Here is a 23,906-nt window from a genome sequence, read left to right on the forward strand (position 1 = left end):
TCTGTCTGATGATGTGGATTAAATAAAAAGGGACTATTAACAGCAGCAAATAGGAAACAAAACAATGGTCAGAGATAAATCACCTCTGCATAAACAACTTCCAGGGTGTTAAGAGAACAATGGGTGGGTTATTAATTAGGAAGATGCTATTTCCAGACTCCATGCAAATTATACAGCTGGTTTGCCAAGGTTCAGAGTCTAAGATCACTGGAACACTGAACAGTTAAAAACTTCCTCTCAAGAGGGAGAGGGAATTCAGTCATCAGCCACTGCTTGAGGGGACACTCAGAGGAACTGAAACACAGACCCTGTGGGATGGGTCCATGTAAGTGAGGCTTGCCCAAGCTGCCAGGGAAATGTAGGACTTCTGTTGTTTTAACCCTACTCTCTGATTGCAATGTACCTTTGAGTGAACAAACAATACATTTGTTTTGAAGAAGCTGTTTTGAGTCACTTCAGTCAGCTGTTTGTCACAGCCTCCAGGAGAAAAGTTTCTTGCAGATGCCAAATGCAGTTGGGCCTGTTGTGTTAACACAGTTGGGAAAGGGGCAGGGGGAGTGGTGGCAGTTCTGAAATCCAGAGATCCAGTCTAAGAGTGTTTGAACTGCAGGGCTCTACCCTTGAGAGAGATGAAGAAAGCAAAGCCTGCCACCTGAGAGGTGCACTTGAGAGGGACTGTAAAAGGGCTCAAGTCACAGCTTGCCCTGTAACCATGACATGCTGCAACCTTCAGCTGCTAATAATTTGAAAGGAGTTCAACTCTGACTCTTTGAGGTGATAGCTCAAACTTTAGAAGGTATAGGCCAAATGCAAAGCCTTATTTTAGACCTAAGAGGAAATGTGACATTTGGTATTACGTTCAATTCACACTGTCTAGGAGTAGATTGCATCTTGTTGCTCACATACATAAACCACCATAAAACAGATGAACTGTGCAAGCAGATCACAAGGCCATATGAAGAATTTACAGTCCAAGACCTTAGATCCTGACTTCAATGGGTTCCATTCACATCATCAGGTTGCAGAATCATGGTCTAAGCCCAGTCCAGGGCTATATAGGCCCAGAATGACTCTCTCTGTAATAGCTGCTCTCACTGTGTTTCATCTGTCCTCTCAGTGATCATCTGGGTGGCACTTGGGCAACATGGAGAAAGAAACTGTCGGAGTCAAATGGAGATCAGGGGCAGGGAAAAGAGCAGACTGGGACAAGGAATCTGGTGGACTGGGACCAGATGCAGGGAGAGAAAATGTGAATGGGAGATAAAGGGGATCTGGGAATGGTTGCACAAGAGTACTAGGACTACAAGCTCAGTGAGAAGACGGAGAGCCAGTGAGAGAAATGGAAGTGGGAGACAATTAGCTGGTGGGAACAATGAGATCAAATAAGGAGCTGTGGGAAGGGGAGGAAATTAGGACTGGCTAGACGAAGACTAAGATTAGCAACCAGTGGTGATCGTGGTGGAAGAATTGGGGCAGAGAAGGAAAAGAGACAGATCTGACAAGGAGCTGCAGTGCAAAGGGTGATTAGGACTGCCTGGGCAAGTAGGCTAGGGCAACGAGACAGGACTGACAGGGACAGGTTGGAGGAGATAGGACAGAAGGGGAAAACAAGCAGAAGAGTCTGTGCCCACTAGAGGATGCACTCCTCCAGAGCCTGGAGTGAAAATCAAGATTTCAGAGCCTCACCATTCCTCTGGTGTCAGCAAATATCTGTGAAACCCAGTGGCAAAGTATGTCTCATCGCCGTATAATGCTAATCCATATAAAGGATGACAACCTACTATAGCTATCAGTAATGCCATTAAGTGCAGAGGTCCAGTGCTGCTTATAATTCATGTGAGTATCAACATTATTATTTTTATTTAGTTTGTTTTTTTAAAAACCTATGAAGTTAAACAAAAAAAGCTAAATTAAAAGAACATTATTAAGGTTGAAGGTGGGTGATACAATCTTTTACTGAACCAACTCCTGTTGGTGAAAGAGAGAAGCTTTCAAGCTTACACTGAAAATCCAAAAAACAGCTCTATGTGGTTGAGTAAAATATATTTCCTTATCCACACTGCCACAACAACACTGCAAACATTATTAAGGTTGTTAAGGCAATCACTCAAAAAATAGGAAATGCCAGAATGAAGTTTGCCTGTGTACATTCATCATGGCGATCCATTGTCTACAGCCAAGCTCTATGATACAACCGCATTTGCTCCAACCCCTCAGACAGAGACAAACATCTACAAGATCTCTATCAAGCATTCTTACAACTACAATACCCACCAGCTGAAGTGAAGAAACAGATTGACAGAGCCAGAAGAGTACCCAGAAGTCACCTACTACAGGACAGGCCCAACAAAGAAAATAACAGAACGCCACTAGCCATCACCTTCAGCCCCCAACTAAAACCTCTCCAACGCATCATCAAGGATCTACAACCTATCCTGAAGGATGACCCATCACTCTCACAGATCTTGGGAGACAGGCCAGTCCTTGCTTACAGACAGCCCCCCAACCTGAAGCAAATACTCACCAGCAACCACACACCACACAACAGAACCACTAACCCAGGAACCTATCCTTGCAACAAAGCCCGTTGCCAACTGTGTCCATATATCTATTCAGGGGACACCATCATAGGGCCTAATCACATCAGCCACACTGTCAGAGGCTCGTTCACCTGCACATCTACCAATGTGATATATGCCATCATGTGCCAGCAATGCCCCTCTGCCATGTACATTGGTCAAACTGGACAGTCCCTACCTAAAAGAATAAATGGACACAAAACAGACCTCAAGAATTATAATGTTCAAAAACCAGTCGGAGAACACTTCAATCTCTTTGGTCACTCAATTACAGACCGAAAAGTTGCAATTCTTCGACAAAAAAACTTCACGAACAGACTCCAAGGAGAGACTGCTGAATTAGAATTAATTTGAAAACTGGATACAATTAACTTAGGCTTGAATAAAGATTGGGAGTGGATGGGTCATTACACAAAGTAAAACTATTTCCCCATGTTTATTCCCCCACTGTTCCTCAGACGTTCTTGTCAACTGCTGGAAATGGCCCACCTGCATTATCACTACAAAAGGTTTTTTCCCCCTGCTCTCCTGCTGGTAATAGCTCACCTTAAGTGATCAGTCTCCTCTACAGTGTGTATGGTAACACCCATTGTTTCATGTTCTCTATGTATATAAAACTCCCCACTGTATTTTCCACTGAATGCATCTGATGAAGTGAGCTGTAGCTCACGAAAGCTTATGCTCAAATAAATTTGTTAGTCTCTAAGGTGCCACAAGTACTCCTTTTCTTTTTGTGAATACAGACTAACGTGGCTGCTACTCTGAAACCTAATTACATGATCACATACTATTTTTTTAAAAACAGGATCCCTGTCTCATTCAGTGCACAGGATAATTAAAATGTATACAACAGTAGCACCCAAAGACCATAATGAAAACCGGAGCTCTATTATATTAGGTTTTGCCCCAACAAAACTAAAATCTGAACAGACATTCCAGACAAAAGGTGGGAAAGAGCAAGTGAGAAGCAAAGAAAGTGAGAATTCACAAGAAGCTTAGTTTCAAACACAAAAAACCTCTGTTAGGGTTTCTGGTTTAGCCAAAGTATTAGACACTTGACAAAGTCTTGAGCTGCCTCCCCTCCCTATGGCTAGAGTACGCCAAAATAGAAACCATATAAATATATATATCTTCCTTAGGAACTCCTTGTCTGGGCTTCTACTCAGCAAAATCTTCCCCTCCATTTCTCTCTCTCTTGCCCATATTGATAACTCAATCCTTTCTAATCTAAATTAATGAGCCTCACTTTTCTCAGCTATATCCAATTAGCTGCCAGCACAAAATTCCTCTATCAGCTGATTGAGCTGTTGCTGGACATAAATCCAGGTGACCCTTTAGCATCTCTTCCTAATGGCCCTGTTGTCACTCATGTCTCCTTTTAAAAAGAAAGGACCAATTAAAAACTAGTGCACAAATAAGAGAGTGAAATTAGCTCTACATAGAAGACGGCAAAAGAAATATATCCCAACAAAAAGTGAATGGTTCACTACCTCTTTCATGAGCTATTCTATTCTATATAACTTCATATGCTATTCTATAGAACAATTTCTCTTCATCTTCGACTGAGTGGAGAGACACTTCTAAAGCAATAGCACAAGGCCAAGAGCTAGGAGAACTTAACTGTAATATTGCTCTGCCACAGATTTCTTCTGTGGTCTTTGATAAGACATGTCACCATTTGGTGACTTGTCTGTAAAACAAATAATACTTCAGAAGGATATTGTATGGCTTAATTTATTCTGGCTAGAGTTCATATATACCAGCCCTGAGTGAAGCTTTCACCCTTCTCTTCACAAATATTATGGAGCATACAGCACGCAGCTATAAGCATAAGAATATTGTCATCGGCCAGGTCCACCTTCCCATAGAGGCATCACCAGCGAGCTTTTAAACAGCCAAAAGCACACTCAACAGTCATTCTGCACTTTCTCAGCCTGTTGTTGAACAACTCCTTGCTGCTGTCAAGTTGCCCCGTGTATGGCTTCATAAGCCACAGCATTAAGGGGTAGGTGGGGTCTCCCAGGATCACAATGGGCATTTTGACTTCCTCTACGGTGATCTTCTGGACCGGGAAGAAAGACCCTGCTTGCAGCTTCTTGAATAAGCCAGTGTTCCAAAAGATGCATGCACCTTTCCAGACCAGCCTGTGCTAATGTCTGTGAAATGGCCATGGTGATCCACAAGTGCCAGAGAACCATTGAGAAATATCGCTTGAGATTAATCTACTTGGTAGCTAGGTGGGCTGGTGCCAGAATTGGAATATGCATGCCATCTATCTCCCCTCCATGGTTAGGGAAACCCATTTGAGCACAGCCATTTACAATGTCATGCATATTGCTCAGAATCATGGTCTTTCGGCGCAGGATGCAATTAATGGCCCTGCACACTTCCATCAACACGAGTCCAACAGTCGACTTTCCCACTCTGAACTGGTTAGTGACCAATCGGTAGCAGTCTGGAGTAGCCAGCTTCCACAGTGCAATCGCCACATACTTCTCCAAGGGCAGGGCAGCTCTCATTCTCATGTCCTTGCACCACAGGGCTGGAGTGCGCTTATCACACAGTCCCATGAATGTGGCTTTCCTCATCCGAAAGTTCTGCAGCCACTGCTCATCATCCCAGACATGCATCACTATGTGATTCCACCACTCAGTGCTTATTTCCCGAGCCCAGAAACGGTGTTCCACTGTGGTCAGCACCTCCGTGAATGTCACAAGCGATCTCGTGTCATAGCTACTACGGGTGGCGAGATCAATGTCACACTCCTTTTGCCTTTGTAGCTTAAGGAATAACTCCACTGCCACTCGTGATGTGTTGGTCAGAGCAAGCAGCATACTGGTCAGCAGTTCGGGATCCATTCCTGCAGCCCGAAGAGGCAGGGCGCGCAATACACAAACCATTGAAAGATGGCACCAAATGCAGACAGTAGCACAGGGATTTCTGTGAAGCAATGCATCATGGGTCATTGGGACAGGACCCGGATGCCATGCAACCTCCTCTGCCTTCCCACAAGTCTTAGCAGCAGAAGAGGAAGAGGTTCTCCGTGGGATAACTGCCCAGAGTGCACCGCTCCGAATACCGCTGCAAGTGCCACAAGTGTGAACACACTATTGCGCAGGCAGCTGACAGTGTGAACACACAACAGCGGTTTCCCTTCAGCGCTTTCTGAACGGCGCTGTAACTTTGCCAGTGTAGACGTGCCCTAAGCATATGTCTACACATCAACGACAAACTCACAGCTGGCCCAGGTCAGCTGACTCAGGCTTGCAGGGCTTGGGTTGTGGAGCTGTCTAACTGCTGTATAGACTTCCAAGCTCAGGCTGGAGACTAAGCTCTGGACCCTCCCACCTTGCAGGGTCTTAGAGCTTGGGCTCCAGCTCGAGTCCAGACATCCAAACAGCAGTGATACAGCTCCGCAGTCTGAGCCCTGTGAGCCTGAGCCAGCTGGCCTGGCCAGCCATGGGCTTTTTTTTGTTGTTGTTGTTTTTTTTGCTGTGTAGACATAGCCTCAGAGTCAGTCTATTGCTGTGTACCCTGAAAGACGCAGATTACATACTTCCCTACAGAACTCCCTATTCTGCAAGCAGGACCAGGGAACCCGCAGGGAATTTCAGGTGAGAGCTCACAATTTTAACACAGTTCTCAAACCATCACACATGTATACAGAAATATCTTTTTTTTTTTTTTTTAAAAAGGACCTCAGTGAGTGGAATTGTAACCCCTTAATATTGCACTTCAGCTGCAGAGCTGATAACAGAATCCATGACTCTTTAATTATATGATTTCCTAACTTCTGTGTTCAGGTAGAATCAGAAGTCAGACTTCTTTGTTTGTTTTTTTGCTGAGGAGTTTCTTACTATATCAGATGGGTCTCCGACTCCTGAAAAAAAATCTTCTCCTATAAATACAGATTTCCTGGGATGCATATTAGAAAGGTGACCACTTCTTAGGCAGCCAAGAATATCCACAAGAGACATATTCCTCTGATACTTCCCTAGCAGTACTTTCCTCCTTAGTTTTTTGAACTGACTGAAGATGAACTGCTGCTTATCAGAGATCTCTGGCAGGCCACAATGCAAATCAGAATCAACTTTCTTTTAATAAAAGAACAACTCTATTTTATTCTTTTCTTCCTTGCTGATGTATCTGATCCTTAGACTTAAACTCACATCAGCAGATCGTTTCCTTTGTATTCCAGATAAGCAATGATCTTAAAAAGAAAACGGTACGCAAATGGTGATAACAATTGAAAATAAATACAGAAGAAGAATTGTACACCATAAAGAGAACAATTGCCTATGTTAACCAGCATTTGTAAAGATTCAAACAGTGAGCACTGTAGTTCTCTCCTTTAGCCCTGAATGACAATAAAATACTCAACATCAAAAATCAAGCAAGAGAAAAAAATCATACAACACAATTGTAATTACATTACCCCACGTCAGATGATTGCATTTGTCAAACCAAACTTTACTTAAATGTATAACTTCAGTGGTCACCACTGAAGAGTCAACATTTGTTAACATTTGCTATATGGTAGTGTCTTAGTCATCTTTTTGAATAGGTAATAACAGGATGTAAACTGCTGAAAAGGTTTAGCTGATATAAAATGCAGACTGTAAACCAGTCAGGCTGCCCACACTCCTACTAAAGATTTTGTTATCTGATAGGATAATTACAGCAATAAAACAAGAGGGCCTGACATTGTGAGAAATATGAAGAAAAAACCTACTCTCAGCCCTATAGTAACGGTGAGTGGAATCTGTGTTGCTCCAAATAACTTCCCCTTCTGCCTTCCAAAACAACTACTTCTACAGGGTTTATGCTTTTCTGCTGGGGAGCCTGATTAGCCTGTAGTACCCAGCATCATTACTTTCACCTGAGCACCCACACAAGGGGAGGCAGAAACTTGGACTTAACCCTATCAAACCACATTCTCTCACATACCACAGTAAGGTAACTGTTGACTTTTTAATAGCTATCATTGTACACAGAGAGGTGTAATAATAAAGAGAAAAGGTTGAACAGGAGGGAATGATTTAAAAAAATGATTTAATGACAAAGTCATGTTTAATTTTTCAGGTCAAGAAGTTAAAAGCTGTCCGTCAGCTTCAATGAGATCTGCACGTGATTATCAGAAGGCAGACGCTAGCGAAAACTTGGGCCAGAATGTGTCCCTGTGCGAACACACTTACAAAGCAACCAGGAAACTCCCTGAATGTCCTTCTTTCTTCCATTGCAGAGACGGGTGTTTCTTCCCACCCACTGAAGAAACTGAGGGTCCAGCTTGCAAACCCCATGGATCCTCTGGGCGGGGGTGGGGAAGGGCCATCACTGCAGAGGCTTTATGTTTCTGCGCAAGACTCAAGCTCACTCCCTGCTCCCTTGCAGTGCAGATCCCTTGAATCTGTGTTACCAAGGACTCCCAGCTGACTTTTGTTCCAAAGCCCTTCCCACCCCACCTGCCCCTTTAAAGGTGGCTCCCCAGCATGGACGGCCCTGTGCTGGAAAGTGACATTTGTAGTATTGGGAACTGTATCTTTAAGTGGTTTAGCTTTCCAGGCAGGAAGTCTGGGGGAGGAGCAAGGCAGAGACCCATGCTCTCATAGGCAGAGGCAGTTGGAAACTGACTCACTGAATAAAAAGCATCTCTTTCAAGCACCTTCGATACAGAAGGATTACTGACGACCACAAATACAGCCTGGGGCTGCATTTACATTTCCCTTCAGTTTGTGCTCAGTCCCAGAAGGATAACGTGTGTCCCCAGAAGCCAGGCTCTCAGCCTGATCCATCGCCCTCCTTCTCCTGGCTTGTCCACTCCTTGCTCCCCACCCCTTCACTTACCGATCACTACAATCTGTGGGGATTCTATTTGCATAAAAAGGAACATCCATGCACAGAGTGTCCTTTTGGCCCACAACTGGTGCCCTAAACGCAGGATAATGACAGATTAGAGCGTATGTCCAGGTACCAACTTTTATCCATTGCACTTAGCTTTATATTACCATGCTGGCGTATTTAGAACATTATTACTACCTGTGAAATGAGCCAATACCATCTCTAGAAGGTTTCAGAGTAACAGCCGTGTTAGTCTGTATTCGCAAAAAGAAAAGGAGTACTTGTGTCACCTTAGAGACTAACCAATTTATTTGAGCATGAGTTTTCGTGAGCTACAGCTCACTTCATCGGATGCCTCTGAGGCTGTGGATGGCATTGCGTTCCGCATGGCTGAGGTTATGGGGCAAGTGATGCTGCTTTTCCACAATTTCAGCCCGTGCACGTCGGCGGAAGCACTCTATGTAGAAGTCAAGTCTGCTGTTTCGACCTTCAGGAGGAGTCCACCTAGAATCCTTCTTTTTGTAGTGTTGGTAGGGAGGCCTCTGTGGATTAGTATGTTGTTCAGAGGTATTTTGGAAATATTCCTTGAGTCGGAGACGTCGAAAATAGGATTCTAGGTCACCATAGAACTGTATCATGTTCGTGGGGGTGGAGGGGCAGAAGGAGAGGCCCCGAGATAGGACAGCTGCTTCTGCTGGGCTGAGAGTATAGTTGGATAGGTTAACAATATTGCTAGGTGGGTTGAGGGAAGACATCTCTAGAAGACACCTTTTCCCCCTCCATTTTTTAGAATCTAATATTGATTGTGTAAAATGAGGCAGACTAGCATCCTTCAAATGAAGATTAAAACTTACTTCTCATTCCAGTTTGCCAGGAAAAAAAAAGACTTTTTAACTGGCATATTTTTGCAGTTCATCTCTTGACATATTTTCTTCCCAGCATAGGTTAAAGAACAGGAAAAGGAGAAGAGCTTGTAGCTACAAAGAAAAAAACATAAAAGATTAATTATAATTAAACATACCTTATAGATTAAATTTGGAGTTAGCTAGTCAGAATGCTGAAAAGCTCATGCTTATAGACAGAAGTGAAATAGTCAGGCTTATGCTAGTGTTTTAATAAAAGCATATTATTATTTGATTGTTAGAGTAGAGGAGTGTTGGTTTCTGTTCCCAGCTATGTTACTAAGCCTGACCCGTTACCACTGTAATCAATGGGAGTTTTGCTGGTGACTTTAAGGTGCATGGTTTCCATTGTGTAACACTGGGCAACAGTAAACCCCTTTGTGCCCCAGGTTCCACATCTGCAAAGAGACTATAATGCTTACAGAGATGTGTAATTATTACTGTATGTGGATTTATTATTATGCTGGTCAGTGACAGTGTTGGACACTCACCTGGTTCGGTTTAGATTATGGTTGAAGTTTTGGGTTCAAAACAATTTCAGGGCTGTGGTTTGGTTTCAGATTCTACATCATTGAAATCATATGCAATATCAGCCCCAAATGGTGAAATATTAGAATATCTGCTCTTCTTGAAAGGGTTCCCCCTTCTTGCAAAACATTGTCTCCTTCCGAGATTCTGAACAAGAACTATAGGCATAGTGTAGAGCTAGGGAGTCAATTTGAACAGCAAATCTGAAGGGGTTTGGCAACTCGAGGTTCCTATTTTTGCCTTCTTTATAAACGAGTCCGTGTTGATTTTTTCCAAGAATATTATTTATTATATTATATATGTTTCTATTCAGCTGAGGGGACAAAGATGAGGAATCAGCAGGGAGAACTCAATGAAGAAAAAGGATGCAATACTTAATTATAACTAATAGGAATTGAATCTGGTCTTAAATATGACAACAATGACATTTATACTTTTATCCTACAATAAATAAATTAAAGTTATGAAACGAAAGATAAACACTGACAAGACAGAATCCTGGATTTTATTATTTAAATTGCAATAGAACACTGTAAGAATGCTTTATAAATGCAGTCCCTATCCCAAAGAACTTAAGCTCTAAGGCCTCCTTCTTGGAAAGATGTATTCCTAACTTTAAATGTTGTGAATAGTTTAATTTAAGTCAATAGCATCGCTTACAGTGCACGAAGTTTAGCAGATGCTAAAGTCTTTGCAGGATCAGGGTTTAAATTAGGTAGATAACATGGAAAACACAGATATCATTTGTATCATTATATTGTTCTGTAACTTGTAAGGTTCTGTACATTATCTATTTTAAGAAGAAAGTAAGGCTAGGAATGAGGAATCCATGGCACAGAGGGGAAAGCCAGTGACAGGAATCCAGGCAGCAGAAGTGAGTTTTAAGGAGAAGGACAGAGATGAGGCTTCTTCTTTACTAGAACAGGGAAAGTTGTTCTGGGTGTAGTAGGAAGTGGGGGGCAGGAGGGAGCAGCTGGAAGGGTGGAAGACATGGGACAGGCAGACAAAGGAAGCAACAAGATGAGAAGAACAGCAGGAGCATAATTGTACAAAATTGTGAACAGGCTGTAACAAGAGCTTAGATGTGAGGGCCAGAATTGTGCAGTGCCTTAGAAGTAAGAATGAGAAATTTGAATGTGAAAAGAGGCAGGGAGCCAGTAAAGGCACCAGAGAAAGGTAGGTTACAGAGCTGCAGTGGTAGGAAAGGAAGACTATTTTAGCTACTGAATGTTGGAAAGATCGGAGAGGGAGATTTAGAAAGAAAAATGATTCTCATTTTCTCATATGTCTGTATATTGAGATGGTGCTCAAGTGATCAGCGGCCTCTAGGCCACATGTAATTTCACCTGTTAGTGGTAAAACCTTAAAATAAAATACACTGGGAACAGTACAACCATCTGCAGAACCAAAGCGGTGATTATGCTTCTGTATCTATTATCTTCAGTAATGCAAATTTTCTGAAATTTTTATTAAACTGCTAATTATAGCTAAATGCTATATAGAACATTCCTTTGCTAATGTTCTAATGCAAATGATCCCATTGTGTTTTAATTAGTCATCTGCAATTCAAGGAAAAGTGAGTGCATGGGAAAAACATTAATAAAAATCTAGAAAACCGCATGGCCCCTGTAACAATAATGCTGCCAGACTGCAGTCATCTGACCCTCTCTTGATTGCCTTGGTGTGGCGAGGGGAAAGTGTTCACTTTACAGTAAAGTAGGAAAACCAGCCATTTGAAGAGACACTAATTGAACAAATAAATAATGTGGCAGAGATTATTTTTATTCGTTTTTTTCTTTTATTAAAGTGGTCTCCCTCTGTTTTTCTCCGAGGTGCTTAATGTACCAGATACACTCAGGCCGATAAAACTACAAACGTTTTTAACCATCATCTGTAAACAAAAATTGTCACAGCATAGGTGTAGCCTGGTAATCATGGTTTAAATACATCTACCATGAGTGCCATTGCTCAGGTCAAATTCAGACCTGCTGTAAGCAAGTGCAGCTCCACTGACTCAGCAAGATGGCCTCAAACCATGCACCACTCATTATGCAGGGCCCACATGCACCCTGCCACACCCCTCTCCATGGGCAGGTAGCAAACCCCTTTCCCCCTTCATCCACAACTCTCTCTCTTGGCAGGTCTCTCGCTAACACACTCCTGCCAGGGCAGCTACCCACCCTGCCACTGTCCTCCCACACTTGTCTCAGGTTGCCTCCTGAGTCCTCCACCTATGCTCCCCTACCGAGAATGCTCCAAAAAGGACCTCTCTTCAGTGTAAGTGGGTGCAGCTTCCTGGAAAATAATACAGCTGCCTCTGCTTACACTAGATCTGAATCTGATCTGTGTGTTCATAACAGCAACACAAAACAGGCAGCAGCCATGCACTGCAGCTAGCTGTAATATACATGAGGGAAAGAAGCCCTTCTAAAGAGAACAACTGGCACCTCTTACCTTTTCAGCCAGGCTGCTGGGATGTTGTGGGCTGCATAAACAGTGAAGCTAAAGTGGGGATCTAGGTCGACATCTGCACATGAAGGGCTTCTAAGTATTTTTGCAGGCCGAAAATCTGTGTGGAAGCTGCTGCTGAAAACATGGATGAGGTGGGAGATGGCTGTAGATAGCTCTGCCACAGCATTCTCTATCAAGACTGGGGGGGAAATAAAGGTTAGCAATAGGTCATTGGTAAAGAAGCATATTTATCATAAGACATCAATTATGGCTTTGAAATTCCTCCTATTAAAATTTAATTAAAATGACAATCTAGCAAGTGAAGCCAATTAGCCATCTGTGCTCCTGAAAACCATCTTAGCTCATTTTCTGGTATATCAACAGTCCTTTATTACAATATCTTCAAACAAAGGCATTTACAAAGGAAGACTTTTTAAAACACTGTAAAGTCAATGTGCTTCAGCTATGTCATTTCAGTCTCTTAATTCCCATTCTGTGAAGACGTTTATCATGTTTTCTGCAGCTAAGCAACTATTTAGTTCAGGGGACCTGGCAACATAGTTAAGAAGAGTTGAGAACTAGTGCAAGTTAAATGTTAATACTATGTGATTATTGCATTGTGTATTGTAGGACATGTATAGTAATTTATTAATCTATGGGTAACCAAGAATAACAGCTAGTCCACCTATTGTTATACTTGTCTCTAGGAGTGGCCAATAGTGGATGCTGCAGAGGAAGACCCAAGCATCCATAATGTATCTATTTGCTTAATACTCTATTACAGGGGAAATGTCTGCTTGACCCAAGTTAATTTTCTTCCTTGAAGTGAGAGGATCAATATCCCTTCCAGTTTTATTATAGCTAGTGTAAGTGCAGGTATTATTCAGATTCATATACATTTCTAAACCTTTCTGTAATTTTTGTAAGATTTAAAAAAATCTTAATAGGATAAACATGCTGCATACTATAAGTAATATTTGATTCTTTCCCTATCCGATTAAGAGTTTGACATTTGGAAATTTTTAGGGGAATTGTTATATTTCCCAATCTCATTTCAGCTGCAGTAATTTATCTGACTATATTTTAAAAGCATGCCACTGTGATCTTATCTTAGCATAACTGTGACCATCTGCTCATGCAGGACCTGAAAATTACATAGATGGTGTCTCTAAAATAAATGTATAATTCATGTTTTTGTATGAGAGTTGCAAAATGGATCGTGAAGACCTGATATGAATAGCAAGGAAGAAAGATGCAATCAACCCTAAAATATCCATAAATATCATACAAAATATACTAAATTCTATAATTCACAGGTGTGGTACCTCCAAAATTATTGCACCCTTCTTGTCTCAGACTACCCATAAATCGAAACAAGAGGATATAGTTTAAGTACTTTTTCATTATTTTCTATTAATCTCAATGCTTGTCCAAACACAAGTGTGCACGGGTGACGGGGTTAGAGTGTATGTTCCCATCTATGGTCCTGATTCAACAAAGCACTTAAGCAGGTGCCTGATTTTAAGCAGCTGCTTAAGTCCCACTGAAGTTAATGAGCCAGTGCTAAGCTGAACTGGGACCTATGTATTGTCTACATGTGGGAGGTGCCAACTTGTTTTGCCTTTCATTCCTGGAAATATGTCTCCACATCATATCTCCAGAAAAGAATGGCTACAACACTGCCTCTTATAGTGTTGTGAACGCCTCTTCTGGATCTGAATAACGAGTACATTTATAGTTTGATAGGCTAACAAAACTCTCTCACAATCCTCTTCAATCTATTTTTGTTTATACCTCTCTCCTCTGTTCTTTCTCTCACCATTTTCCTATTCATTCATTTTACTGTTCCTTTTCTCCATCTATCCTCCTTTTGTATTACCCACATCTTTTACTTGGCCCTTTTCCTATCCTCAATGCCACTCGTATGTCCCTGTAACTCCTGTAAACAATTTTGTAATTTCCATACTAAGCCTTTCATTGTGTTCTTCTGTGCGCCACAGAATTACATTCAACCACATCAACATGTCCTAGGAGCTCCAAAACAGGTTTGATGAGAAAGGGGCATATTTACAAATACAAAGAAGGTGTTCTACTATATGAAGGAGATAGCTCTCTTGTGCCAAAATAGTATACATAAACCCATCTGATCCAAAATGGATTAATTTGAGTGAGAGTTTGTGAACATACAGTCAACAGCTGTCTGGAGGCAATTATTTAGTGAAGTCCAGGGCTTTTCATTTGTCCAAAGTGGAATGTGTGTACAGACAGCCCCTTCCTATCTGCAGGCTGTCCCACTGAGGTCCATGGCTGCAAGATAAAGCCGATAATAACTACAATTTGTAGAAGGTTTTTCTCAACTCTTTGTAAAACACAGCGAAACATAGCTCAGAAGCATTTTAAAATGCCAACTACAACCCTCAGTTTGCTGAAACATGCCCTTGGACTCCAATGTTTCTTACATAATCATATGTTGAAAGCTGTAGGACAATGTTTCAGATTATATGTACAGAACAAGAGAATATGAAAATACGTTAACCAAACCAGAGTAGGAAAGCTTTTTTTAAATGACAAGAATCAGAAGAAACATGGATGAGCTTCCATATAATGGAATTCTCCATTTATATTCTTAGGTATATTGTGGCAGTGGAAGGAATGACAATGGATCAGACTTAGTACTTTGGAGCTAAAATATGTCACATCGCTGGAACAATATGTATACATACACTAGCCTTGCTATAGCACAATGAAAACTTACTAGTACAAGCACAAAATGCACTCTTACAATGACTGCGGTGATGAATGTGAAAAAAATTGATATTTTACATGACAGAAAAATTACCCACACCAAACAAGCTGATGAATAGAACTTCACAAGGCTATTATAGACCAGATTATACTGTGCACTAACATAATTTTGCAGAAGAGTAGATCTGATAAATCCCTTTACAGATTAAACTGAATGCAGAGTGCTCTAAACAAATAAAAGAAGGGGCCCTGGTGTATCTTCTACTGTGATTACTTAGTGTTTTAGTATATTTTGAGGTAAAGGGCAAGAATCTTCCTGAAGTAATATTCAGTCCAACGTATAAATAGATGGATGTTCATTTTTAACTCCTGAAAGTAGCCGGTACACTTTTTTCTTGACACCAAAGCCCAGGGTTGTAACCAGAGAGGGACAAGTGGGGTGCAAAGCTGCGGGAGTGGAAAAATGGGGCAGGAAAAAAATGGTAGGGGGTGCAAATGTGCTTGCTCGCCCTGGGAGCTAAAATGGCTAGTTACAGCACTGCCAAACCCACTGATCTCTGATTTATTTACTATTGTGTGACCTCCATTTAAAATCCCTTTCAGCTTCGAAGACCGATATAGCCATTTCTTTCCACTCTTCATTCGTTAAGCAAGACCTCAGTTAACAAAACTAGAGACAAAAATATCTTGGCAGATTTGTAAGCATCCATTACTCACAATGGCTGGGCAAAATCTTTCTTACATAGTCAGCTGTTACATAGGATTTGGTGTACCATGTACACTATTTGTTCCTGAAGCCAAGAATTTCAGTTGTTTTTTGTGATTCATGGATTTTAATACCAGAAAAGACCATTATGATCAGCTAGTTTTAACATGTGCATAAGACAGGCTGTAAAACGTGACCCAGTAATTCCTGCATATTCATAACTTCTGTCTGGTCTAAAGTCGACATCCATACTTGATTTAAAGACTTGAAATGATGGTGGAAACCACTTCATACCTAGGTAAATTGTTTAAATGGTTAATTACCTGCACCGTTAAAAATCTGCACCCGATTTCTAGTCTGAAATTATTTAGTTTAAGATCTCAGCCACTGTGATGTGGACACGTCCACTGGGAAATGGACTGAGACCATGCATGATGAAATTCAGCTTCTGCAATGCTCTCCACAAAACTTATTAATCCTTGCACATGCAGAGAGAATTCCTCCTCCAGTAAGCAAAATTAAGTAAGCAATTTAGTAACTGAAAGTGTTGATTTTTACACCTGCAGCATATACTTTCTAGACTTTGGAAAACAAAGAATAAAATAAGTTAGCATGTATCACATTGCTTTCTTTCTTTCTTCCTGATCCAGTATTATATTTTTATGTATTCTTTTAGTCTTTGGCCTTCTGTCAGGGTGAGTATTTTGTTGTTGTAGATTATGTCAGCTCAATACATGTTGAATATGCCCTCTGTACTCCTGTATTCACATTCCATCCACTTACTACATGAACTTGATTGTTTGGATCAAAGTGACTTTTTGTTTAGAAATGGCCTTCAATTTTATTAAAAATGCAACAATGTGAAAAAAGCTCTAAATCAAAACAAAATGTATTGTTCAATCTCAAAATATGTTATTTTATTTTGTTCAACCAGGAAAAAAAAAATAGGCAAAAATTGGTGGGGTAGAAAAAGTTTTTTTCAGTTTTTCATTAAAAGAAAAAAAAAAGGTGGGAAAATTTCCACAGAAAATTTGAATAAAGCAAATGTTTTGTTTCTTTTAAAAATGTTTATGGAAAATACTTACAATTTTCTGATCAGTTCTAGAAATAATTGTCAAATTCCAAAATGAATGTGTCAAACTTTACATCTTTAGCAGTGCCAGGAGACCATCAGTAACCCTCAAGCAGTGAGGATATCTATTTTACATTCCCTCCAAAAGATGGCATCTCTAGCAGCACAGAGGAAAGATACTGTCACTTGAACAATTCCTCTTTACGGTGCACCCACAGTCTTCGTGAATGCCTCTGACCAAGTACTGACCAAATATTAAGGCTGCTTATTCTGACAGATATGATCTCAGGTAGTAATTTCATCAGAAGGCTGCATACTCTAATACTGTACAAACCATTAATCCATTACGGCTTCACAGAAGACAAACAGGCTGAGTTTTGTGTAAACTTGCTTCTGTCTGTCTGTCTATAACCTGGATCACAATAAACCCACTATGTCAAATCTTTATTGACTTGAATAATTATATTCTCTATTTTATGGGAACATGCTGTTGTGCAGACAGGTGGGAAGTCTAGAAATGATCATCTTTCCCCATCACAAGTTACAATTAATAACAGAAAAAAGTTTAATAAAAATAACTTGAAAAGACAATACAAACAGCATCACCAGGATTTAACCTGTTTGAATACTAAGATGCCAACAAGTTCTGACAGGACCTCACTAAAAACAGTAAGGTGCAGTTCCAAAGGGTACATTACAGAATGGATTCTGCAGTGCTTATGAAATTAAGGGTGTAGCCAGAACAAATACAAAAGCCTTCAACTGAAAAGGACTGACACTTTTCTGGCATAAATAAAAGGGTGTAGACAAGCAGATAGGCAAAAATCTCTTAGAGATCTATAATGCTCCTCAATACCTCAAACAGATTTTCTTTGAGGAAAATTCTGATTCAGTAAAGCCCAAGCTTGCAAATAGCCTTATACAGAGGTGTCAAGGTTCCTCCCCCACTCTGAACTCTAGGGTACAGATGTGGGGACCTGCATGAAAAACCTCCTAAGCTTATCTTTACCAGCTTAGGTCAAAACTTCCCCAAGGTACAAAGTATTCCACCCGTGGTCCTTGGAATGGCCGCTACCACCACCAAACTAATACTGGTTACTGGGGAAGAGCTGTTTGGACGCGTCTTTCCCCCCAAAATACTTCCCAAAACCCTGCACCCCACTTCCTGGACAAGGTTTGGTAAAAAGCCTCACTAATTTGCCTAGGTGACTACAGACCCAGACCCTTGGATCTTAAGAACAATGAACAATCCTCCCAACACTTGCACCCCCCCTTTCCTGGGAAATGTTGGATAAAAAGCCTCACCAATTTGCATAGGTGACCACAGACCCAAACCCTTGGATCTGAGAACAATGAAAAAACATTCAGTTTTTTACAAGAAGACTTTTAATAGAAAATAGAAGTAAATAGAAATGAAGAAATCCCCCCTGTAATATCAGGATGGTAGATATCTTACAGGGTAATTAGATTAAAAAACATAGAGAACCCCTCTAGGCAAAATCTTAAGTTACAAAAAAGATACACAGACAGAAATAGTTATTCTATTCAGCACAATTCTTTTCTCAGCCATTTAAAGAAATCATAATCTAACACATACCTAGCTAGATTACTTACTAAAAGTTCTAAGACTCCATTCCTGGTCTATCCCTGGCCAAGCACAGCATACAGACAGACACAGACCCTTTGTTTCTCTCCCTCCTCCCAGCTTTTGAAAGTATCTTGTCCCCTCATTGGTCATTTTGGTCAGGTGCCAGCGAGGTTACCTTTAGCTTCTTAACCCTTTACAGGTGAGAGGAGCTTTCCCCTGGCCAGGAGGGATTTCAAAGGGGTTTACCCTTCCCTTTATATTTATGACACGCCCCCCAAATCTCAGCTAGGGTGAAACACTGGCTGGGATTTCTTCCTGGAGCTCTAGGAAAAACAGAGTTAATAAGACACATGCATCTCTAAATATACTACCAAGTACATAAAGACTAACAATATTTTCCACATCTCAAGGACGATTTTAACCAGTTGACTCTGGGAAACTTTCACGGGAGAGTGCATCAGCCACTTTGTTAGAAGCTCCTGAGATGTGTTGGATGTCGAAATCAAAATCTTGGAGAGCTAAACTCCACCGAAGAAGTTTTTTGTTAGTTTCCTTGACGGTGTGAAGCCACTTCAGTGCAGCATGGTCGGTTTGCAGGTGGAAACGCCATCCCCAAACATATGGGCGTAGCTTTCCCAGAGCGTAGACAATGGCATAACATTCTTTTTCAGTGACTGACCAGTTGCTTTCCCTCTCAGACAGTTTTTTGCTGAGAAACACTGTGTCAATGGAGTGGTATGCCCGTTCAGTCAGTCCTGGGGTGGCTGAGAACGTTGGCGCGTAGCTAGTGCACAGCTCCTGGATCTGCTGTCGCTGCATACGCCCAAGGGTCATGGAGAGGCTCACCTCTTCCACACCACCAGCACATTTCCCTTCGTAGTAGACACCTTCAGGCCACTCAGCATCATCTTCTCCCTGGGCTGTAAACTGACAAACCTTTAATTCTCTGGAATAAAAGGGCTTTAGAGAATTAATATGGTACACCTTAGGCTTTCGGTTGGAGGTGGGGAATGCTATGAGATAATTAACAGCTCCCAGGCGCTCCTGGACCATGAATGGCCCTTCCCACGATGCTTCCATTTTATGGGCCTGGAGCGCCCTTAAGACCATGACCTGGTCTCCTACTTTGAAGGAACGCTCTCTGGCATGTTTATCATACCAGGCTTTTTGCTCTTTTTGAGCATCCTGTAAGTTTTCTTTAGCAAGGGCTAAAGAGGTTCGGAGGGTGTTTTGTAGGTTGGTTACAAAGTCCAGAATGTTAGTTCCTGGAGAAGGTGTAAATCCCTCCCATTGCTGCTTCACCAACTGCAATGGCCCCTTAACCTCACGGCCATATACAAGTTCAAATGGGGAAAACCCTAAACTGGGATGTGGTACAGCTCTGTAGGCAAAGAGCAACTGCTGCAACACTAGGTCCCAATCATTGGAGTGCTCATTTACGAATTTACGTATCATGGCCCCCAAAGTTCCATTAAACTTCTCCACCATGCCATTTGTTTGATGGTGGTAAGGAGTGGCAACCAAGTGATTTACCCCATGAGCTTCCCAAAGGTTTTTCATAGTTCCTGCCAGGAAATTAGTCCCTGCATCTGTGAGGATGTCGGAGGGCCAACCTACCCTGGCAAAAATGTCTGCTAGTGCCTGGCATACACTTTTAGCCCTGGTGTTGCTTAGAGCTACTGCTTCCGGCCATCGGGTGGCAAAATCCATGAAAGTCAGTATGTACTGCTTTCCTCTGGCTGTCTTTTTCGGAAAAGGACCCAGAATATCCACAGCTACTCGCTGAAATGGAACTTCAATGATGGGGAGTGGTTGTAGAGGGGCTTTGACCTGGTCTTGGGGTTTTCCCACTCTTTGGCACACCTCACAAGACTGGACATAGGTAGAAACATCCTTGCCCATTCCCTCCCAGTGGAATGACCCCCCCAAACGGTCTTTGGTCCTGTTCACCCCAGCATGGCCACTAGGGTGATCGTGGGCTAAGCTCAAGAGCTTGGCCCGGTATTTAGTTGGAACTACCAACTGTCTCTCAGGATGCCAGTCTTCCTGGTGTCCACCAGAAAGAGTTTCCTTGTATAAAAGTCCTCTTTCTACAACAAACCTGGATCGATTAGAAGAGCTGAGAGGCGGTGGGTTGCTCCGTGCCGCCGTCCAAGCTCTCTGGAGGCTTTCATCTGCTTCCTGTTCGGTCTGGAACTGTTCCCTTGATGCTGGGGACATCAGTTCCTCATTGGATTGTGGACCTAGGCTTGGTCCCTCTGGAAGCGATATAGGGGATGGAGCTGTTTCTGTTGACTGTGAACCGCTCTCCGCTGGTGCACTAGGTTGGGATTCAGGCTCCGGCTGAGCCTCTTGTGTAGGGTTATCGGCTGCTGCCAGTTCAGGTTCGGTGGGGCCCTCTGGTGTTGAGGTTGCAAGTACTGGATTCAGTGCTGGCACGGGGTCTGGTGTTGGTTGTTCGGCTGGTTCCGGTTCTGGGACTGGTTCCGTCTGGGTCTCTGGGACTGGATCCACTACTGCTGTTGCAGACATTGGCCTGGGGTCCGGGTCCATCACCTCTGACTGGGTCCTGATAGAAGTTTCCGGAACAGAGCTAGGCCTCACGGCTTGTTTAGCCTGGCTGCGGGTGACCATTCCCACCCTCTTGGCCTGCTTCACATGATTGGCCAAGTCTTCCCCCAACAGCATGGGGATGGGATAATCATCATAGACTGCAAAAGTCCACATTCCTGACCAGCCCTTGTACTGGACAGGCAACTTGGCTGTAGGCAAAGAGTTGGACTTGAAGGGTTGAATTGTCACTTGGATCTCTGGGTTGATTAAATTGGGGTCCACTAAGGAAGCATGGATAGCTGATACTTGTGCTCCGGTGTCCCTCCACGCGGTGACCTTCTTCCCGCCCACACTCACAGTTTCCCTCCGCTCGAAGGGTATCTGGGAGGTATCTGGGCCTGTGGACCTCTGGTGTGATTCCGGTGCAATGAACTGTAATCTGTTGGGGTTCTTGGGGCAGTTGGCCTTTACATGCCCCAGCTCGTTACATTTAAAACATCGTCCAGCTGACGGGTCACTGGGGCGAGGAGGGTTGCTGGAGAACGGGGTGGCAGGACGATAAGGGGTCTGGAGGGTTCTTTGGGAGGTAGGTGGGGCCTTGGGCGGCCCCCGGTAATAGGGTGTGGTCTGGGGTGGTCCCTTCTGGTCTCCGCTCCAACTGCGACCAGTTTTCTTCTTCTCTGCCACCTCCACCCATCTGGCTCCAATCTCTCCTGCCTCGATTACAGTTTTGGGTTTCCCATCTAGGATGTATCTTTCTATTTCCTCAGGAACACCCTCTAAGAATTGTTCCATTTGCATTAGGAAGGGCAAATTTACTGGAGATTCAACACTTGCTCCTGATATCCAGGCATCCCAATGTTTCACAATGTGGTAGGCATGTCGGGTAAATGACAGGTCTGGTTTCCACCTTAGGGCTCTGAACCTCCGACGAGACTGCTCGGGTGTTATCCCCATTCTGACTCTCGCCTTGGATTTAAACAGTTCATACTTGTTCATGTGTTCTTTAGGCATTTCAGCTGCCACCTCAGCTAAGGGTCCACTGAGCTGCGGCCTCAGCTCTACCATGTATTGGTCAGTAGAGATGTTGTACCCAAGGCAGGCCCTTTCGAAGTTTTCTAGGAAGGCCTCAGTATCATCGCCTGCCTTGTAGGTGGGGAACTTTCTGGGATGGGAAGTGGTACTTGGAGAAGGATTACTAGGGTTTGTTGGGATATTCTGCTGAGCCTTTATCTTCTCCATCTCCTCCACATACTTCCTCTCTTTTTCCTTCTCCTCCAGTTCTTTGTCCCTCGCTTCCATAGCTCTCCTGTGAGCAGCCGCTTGGTGTTGTTCTGCTTCTCTCGCTGCCTCCCTTTCTTGTTCCTTCTTCAGCCGCATAAGTTCTATCTGTCTTTCATGTTCCCTTTGTCTTTCCTCAGCCTGAAATTTGGCTAATTCGAGCTGTAGTCGAGCCGCGGATTTTGCCATTCTAACCTCTCTGTTTTTAACTAACTTTACACCCGAGGTTTAGAAATAAACAAACAAAACTTGGCTGTAAAATTTTGCTGTGCTGGAATAGAATACCTATTCTCTGATAGTGATTGTCAGCCTACAGAAAAAGACAATTCCCTTGTCTCTGCTCTGGGCCCAAATTAAAGCAAAAAACCTCCAACTACTTGGAAACCTGCTTACCCAGCCCAAAGAAAAAAAAAAATCCCTTTCAAACCTGTGCTCCTTGTAAAACAAAAAAATCAAAATCCTAAAAAAACACCCCTGCCACTTTTGTCTCCAGGCAAATGGGTAGAGCACACATCCCCTATTTACTTTTAGGAAGGAAAAAAAAAAAAAAACCTCTGGGTTGGAAGACTGTGAATTTCCCTGCAGGAGTTAAGTACCCTGCCTCCAGGCAAAGAAAACCTGCAATTCACAAGATAATCCCCTTTTGTCTCTGCTTGGCCACAAAGCAGAGAAAAACAATCTGCTTTCAGTTTCAACTGCTTTCCAAAGGAAAAAAAAAAAATTCCTTTTTAAAATCTGTATTTCTAGTTCAAAAAATCTCAACTGGATCTCAAAATGATTTCAGGTTAATCCCACCACTATGCCACCATGTCAAGGTTCCTCCCCCACTCTGAACTCTAGGGTACAGATGTGGGGACCTGCATGAAAAACCTCCTAAGCTTATCTTTACCAGCTTAGGTCAAAACTTCCCCAAGGTACAAAGTATTCCACCCGTGGTCCTTGGAATGGCCGCTACCACCACCAAACTAATACTGGTTACTGGGGAAGAGCTGTTTGGACGCGTCTTTCCCCCCAAAATACTTCCCAAAACCCTGCACCCCACTTCCTGGACAAGGTTTGGTAAAAAGCCTCACTAATTTGCCTAGGTGACTACAGACCCAGACCCTTGGATCTTAAGAACAATGAACAATCCTCCCAACACTTGCACCCCCCCTTTCCTGGGAAATGTTGGATAAAAAGCCTCACCAATTTGCATAGGTGACCACAGACCCAAACCCTTGGATCTGAGAACAATGAAAAAACATTCAGTTTTTTACAAGAAGACTTTTAATAGAAAATAGAAGTAAATAGAAATGAAGAAATCCCCCCTGTAATATCAGGATGGTAGATATCTTACAGGGTAATTAGATTAAAAAACATAGAGAACCCCTCTAGGCAAAATCTTAAGTTACAAAAAAGATACACAGACAGAAATAGTTATTCTATTCAGCACAATTCTTTTCTCAGCCATTTAAAGAAATCATAATCTAACACATACCTAGCTAGATTACTTACTAAAAGTTCTAAGACTCCATTCCTGGTCTATCCCTGGCCAAGCACAGCATACAGACAGACACAGACCCTTTGTTTCTCTCCCTCCTCCCAGCTTTTGAAAGTATCTTGTCCCCTCATTGGTCATTTTGGTCAGGTGCCAGCGAGGTTACCTTTAGCTTCTTAACCCTTT

General features: G+C 42.5%; 1 protein-coding gene across 1 annotated transcript in view; it reads right to left on the reverse strand.

The window, feature by feature from the left end:
• The window catches only part of PIK3C2G (phosphatidylinositol-4-phosphate 3-kinase catalytic subunit type 2 gamma), a 289,894-nt gene that overhangs the window by 211,339 nt on the left and 54,649 nt on the right, over positions 1 to 23,906 (reverse strand). Inside the window, exons 10-11 of the mRNA XM_077831041.1 lie at positions 12,302 to 12,497; positions 9,272 to 9,394 (exon numbers count right to left, since the gene is read on the reverse strand). Coding sequence (XP_077687167.1) covers positions 9,272 to 9,394; positions 12,302 to 12,497 — 319 coding nt within the window. The remainder of the gene's footprint in view (positions 1 to 9,271; positions 9,395 to 12,301; positions 12,498 to 23,906) is intronic.

The sequence above is a fragment of the Eretmochelys imbricata genome, chromosome 1, assembly GCF_965152235.1.
Source record: "Eretmochelys imbricata isolate rEreImb1 chromosome 1, rEreImb1.hap1, whole genome shotgun sequence".
Taxonomy (NCBI): domain Eukaryota; kingdom Metazoa; phylum Chordata; order Testudines; family Cheloniidae; genus Eretmochelys; species Eretmochelys imbricata.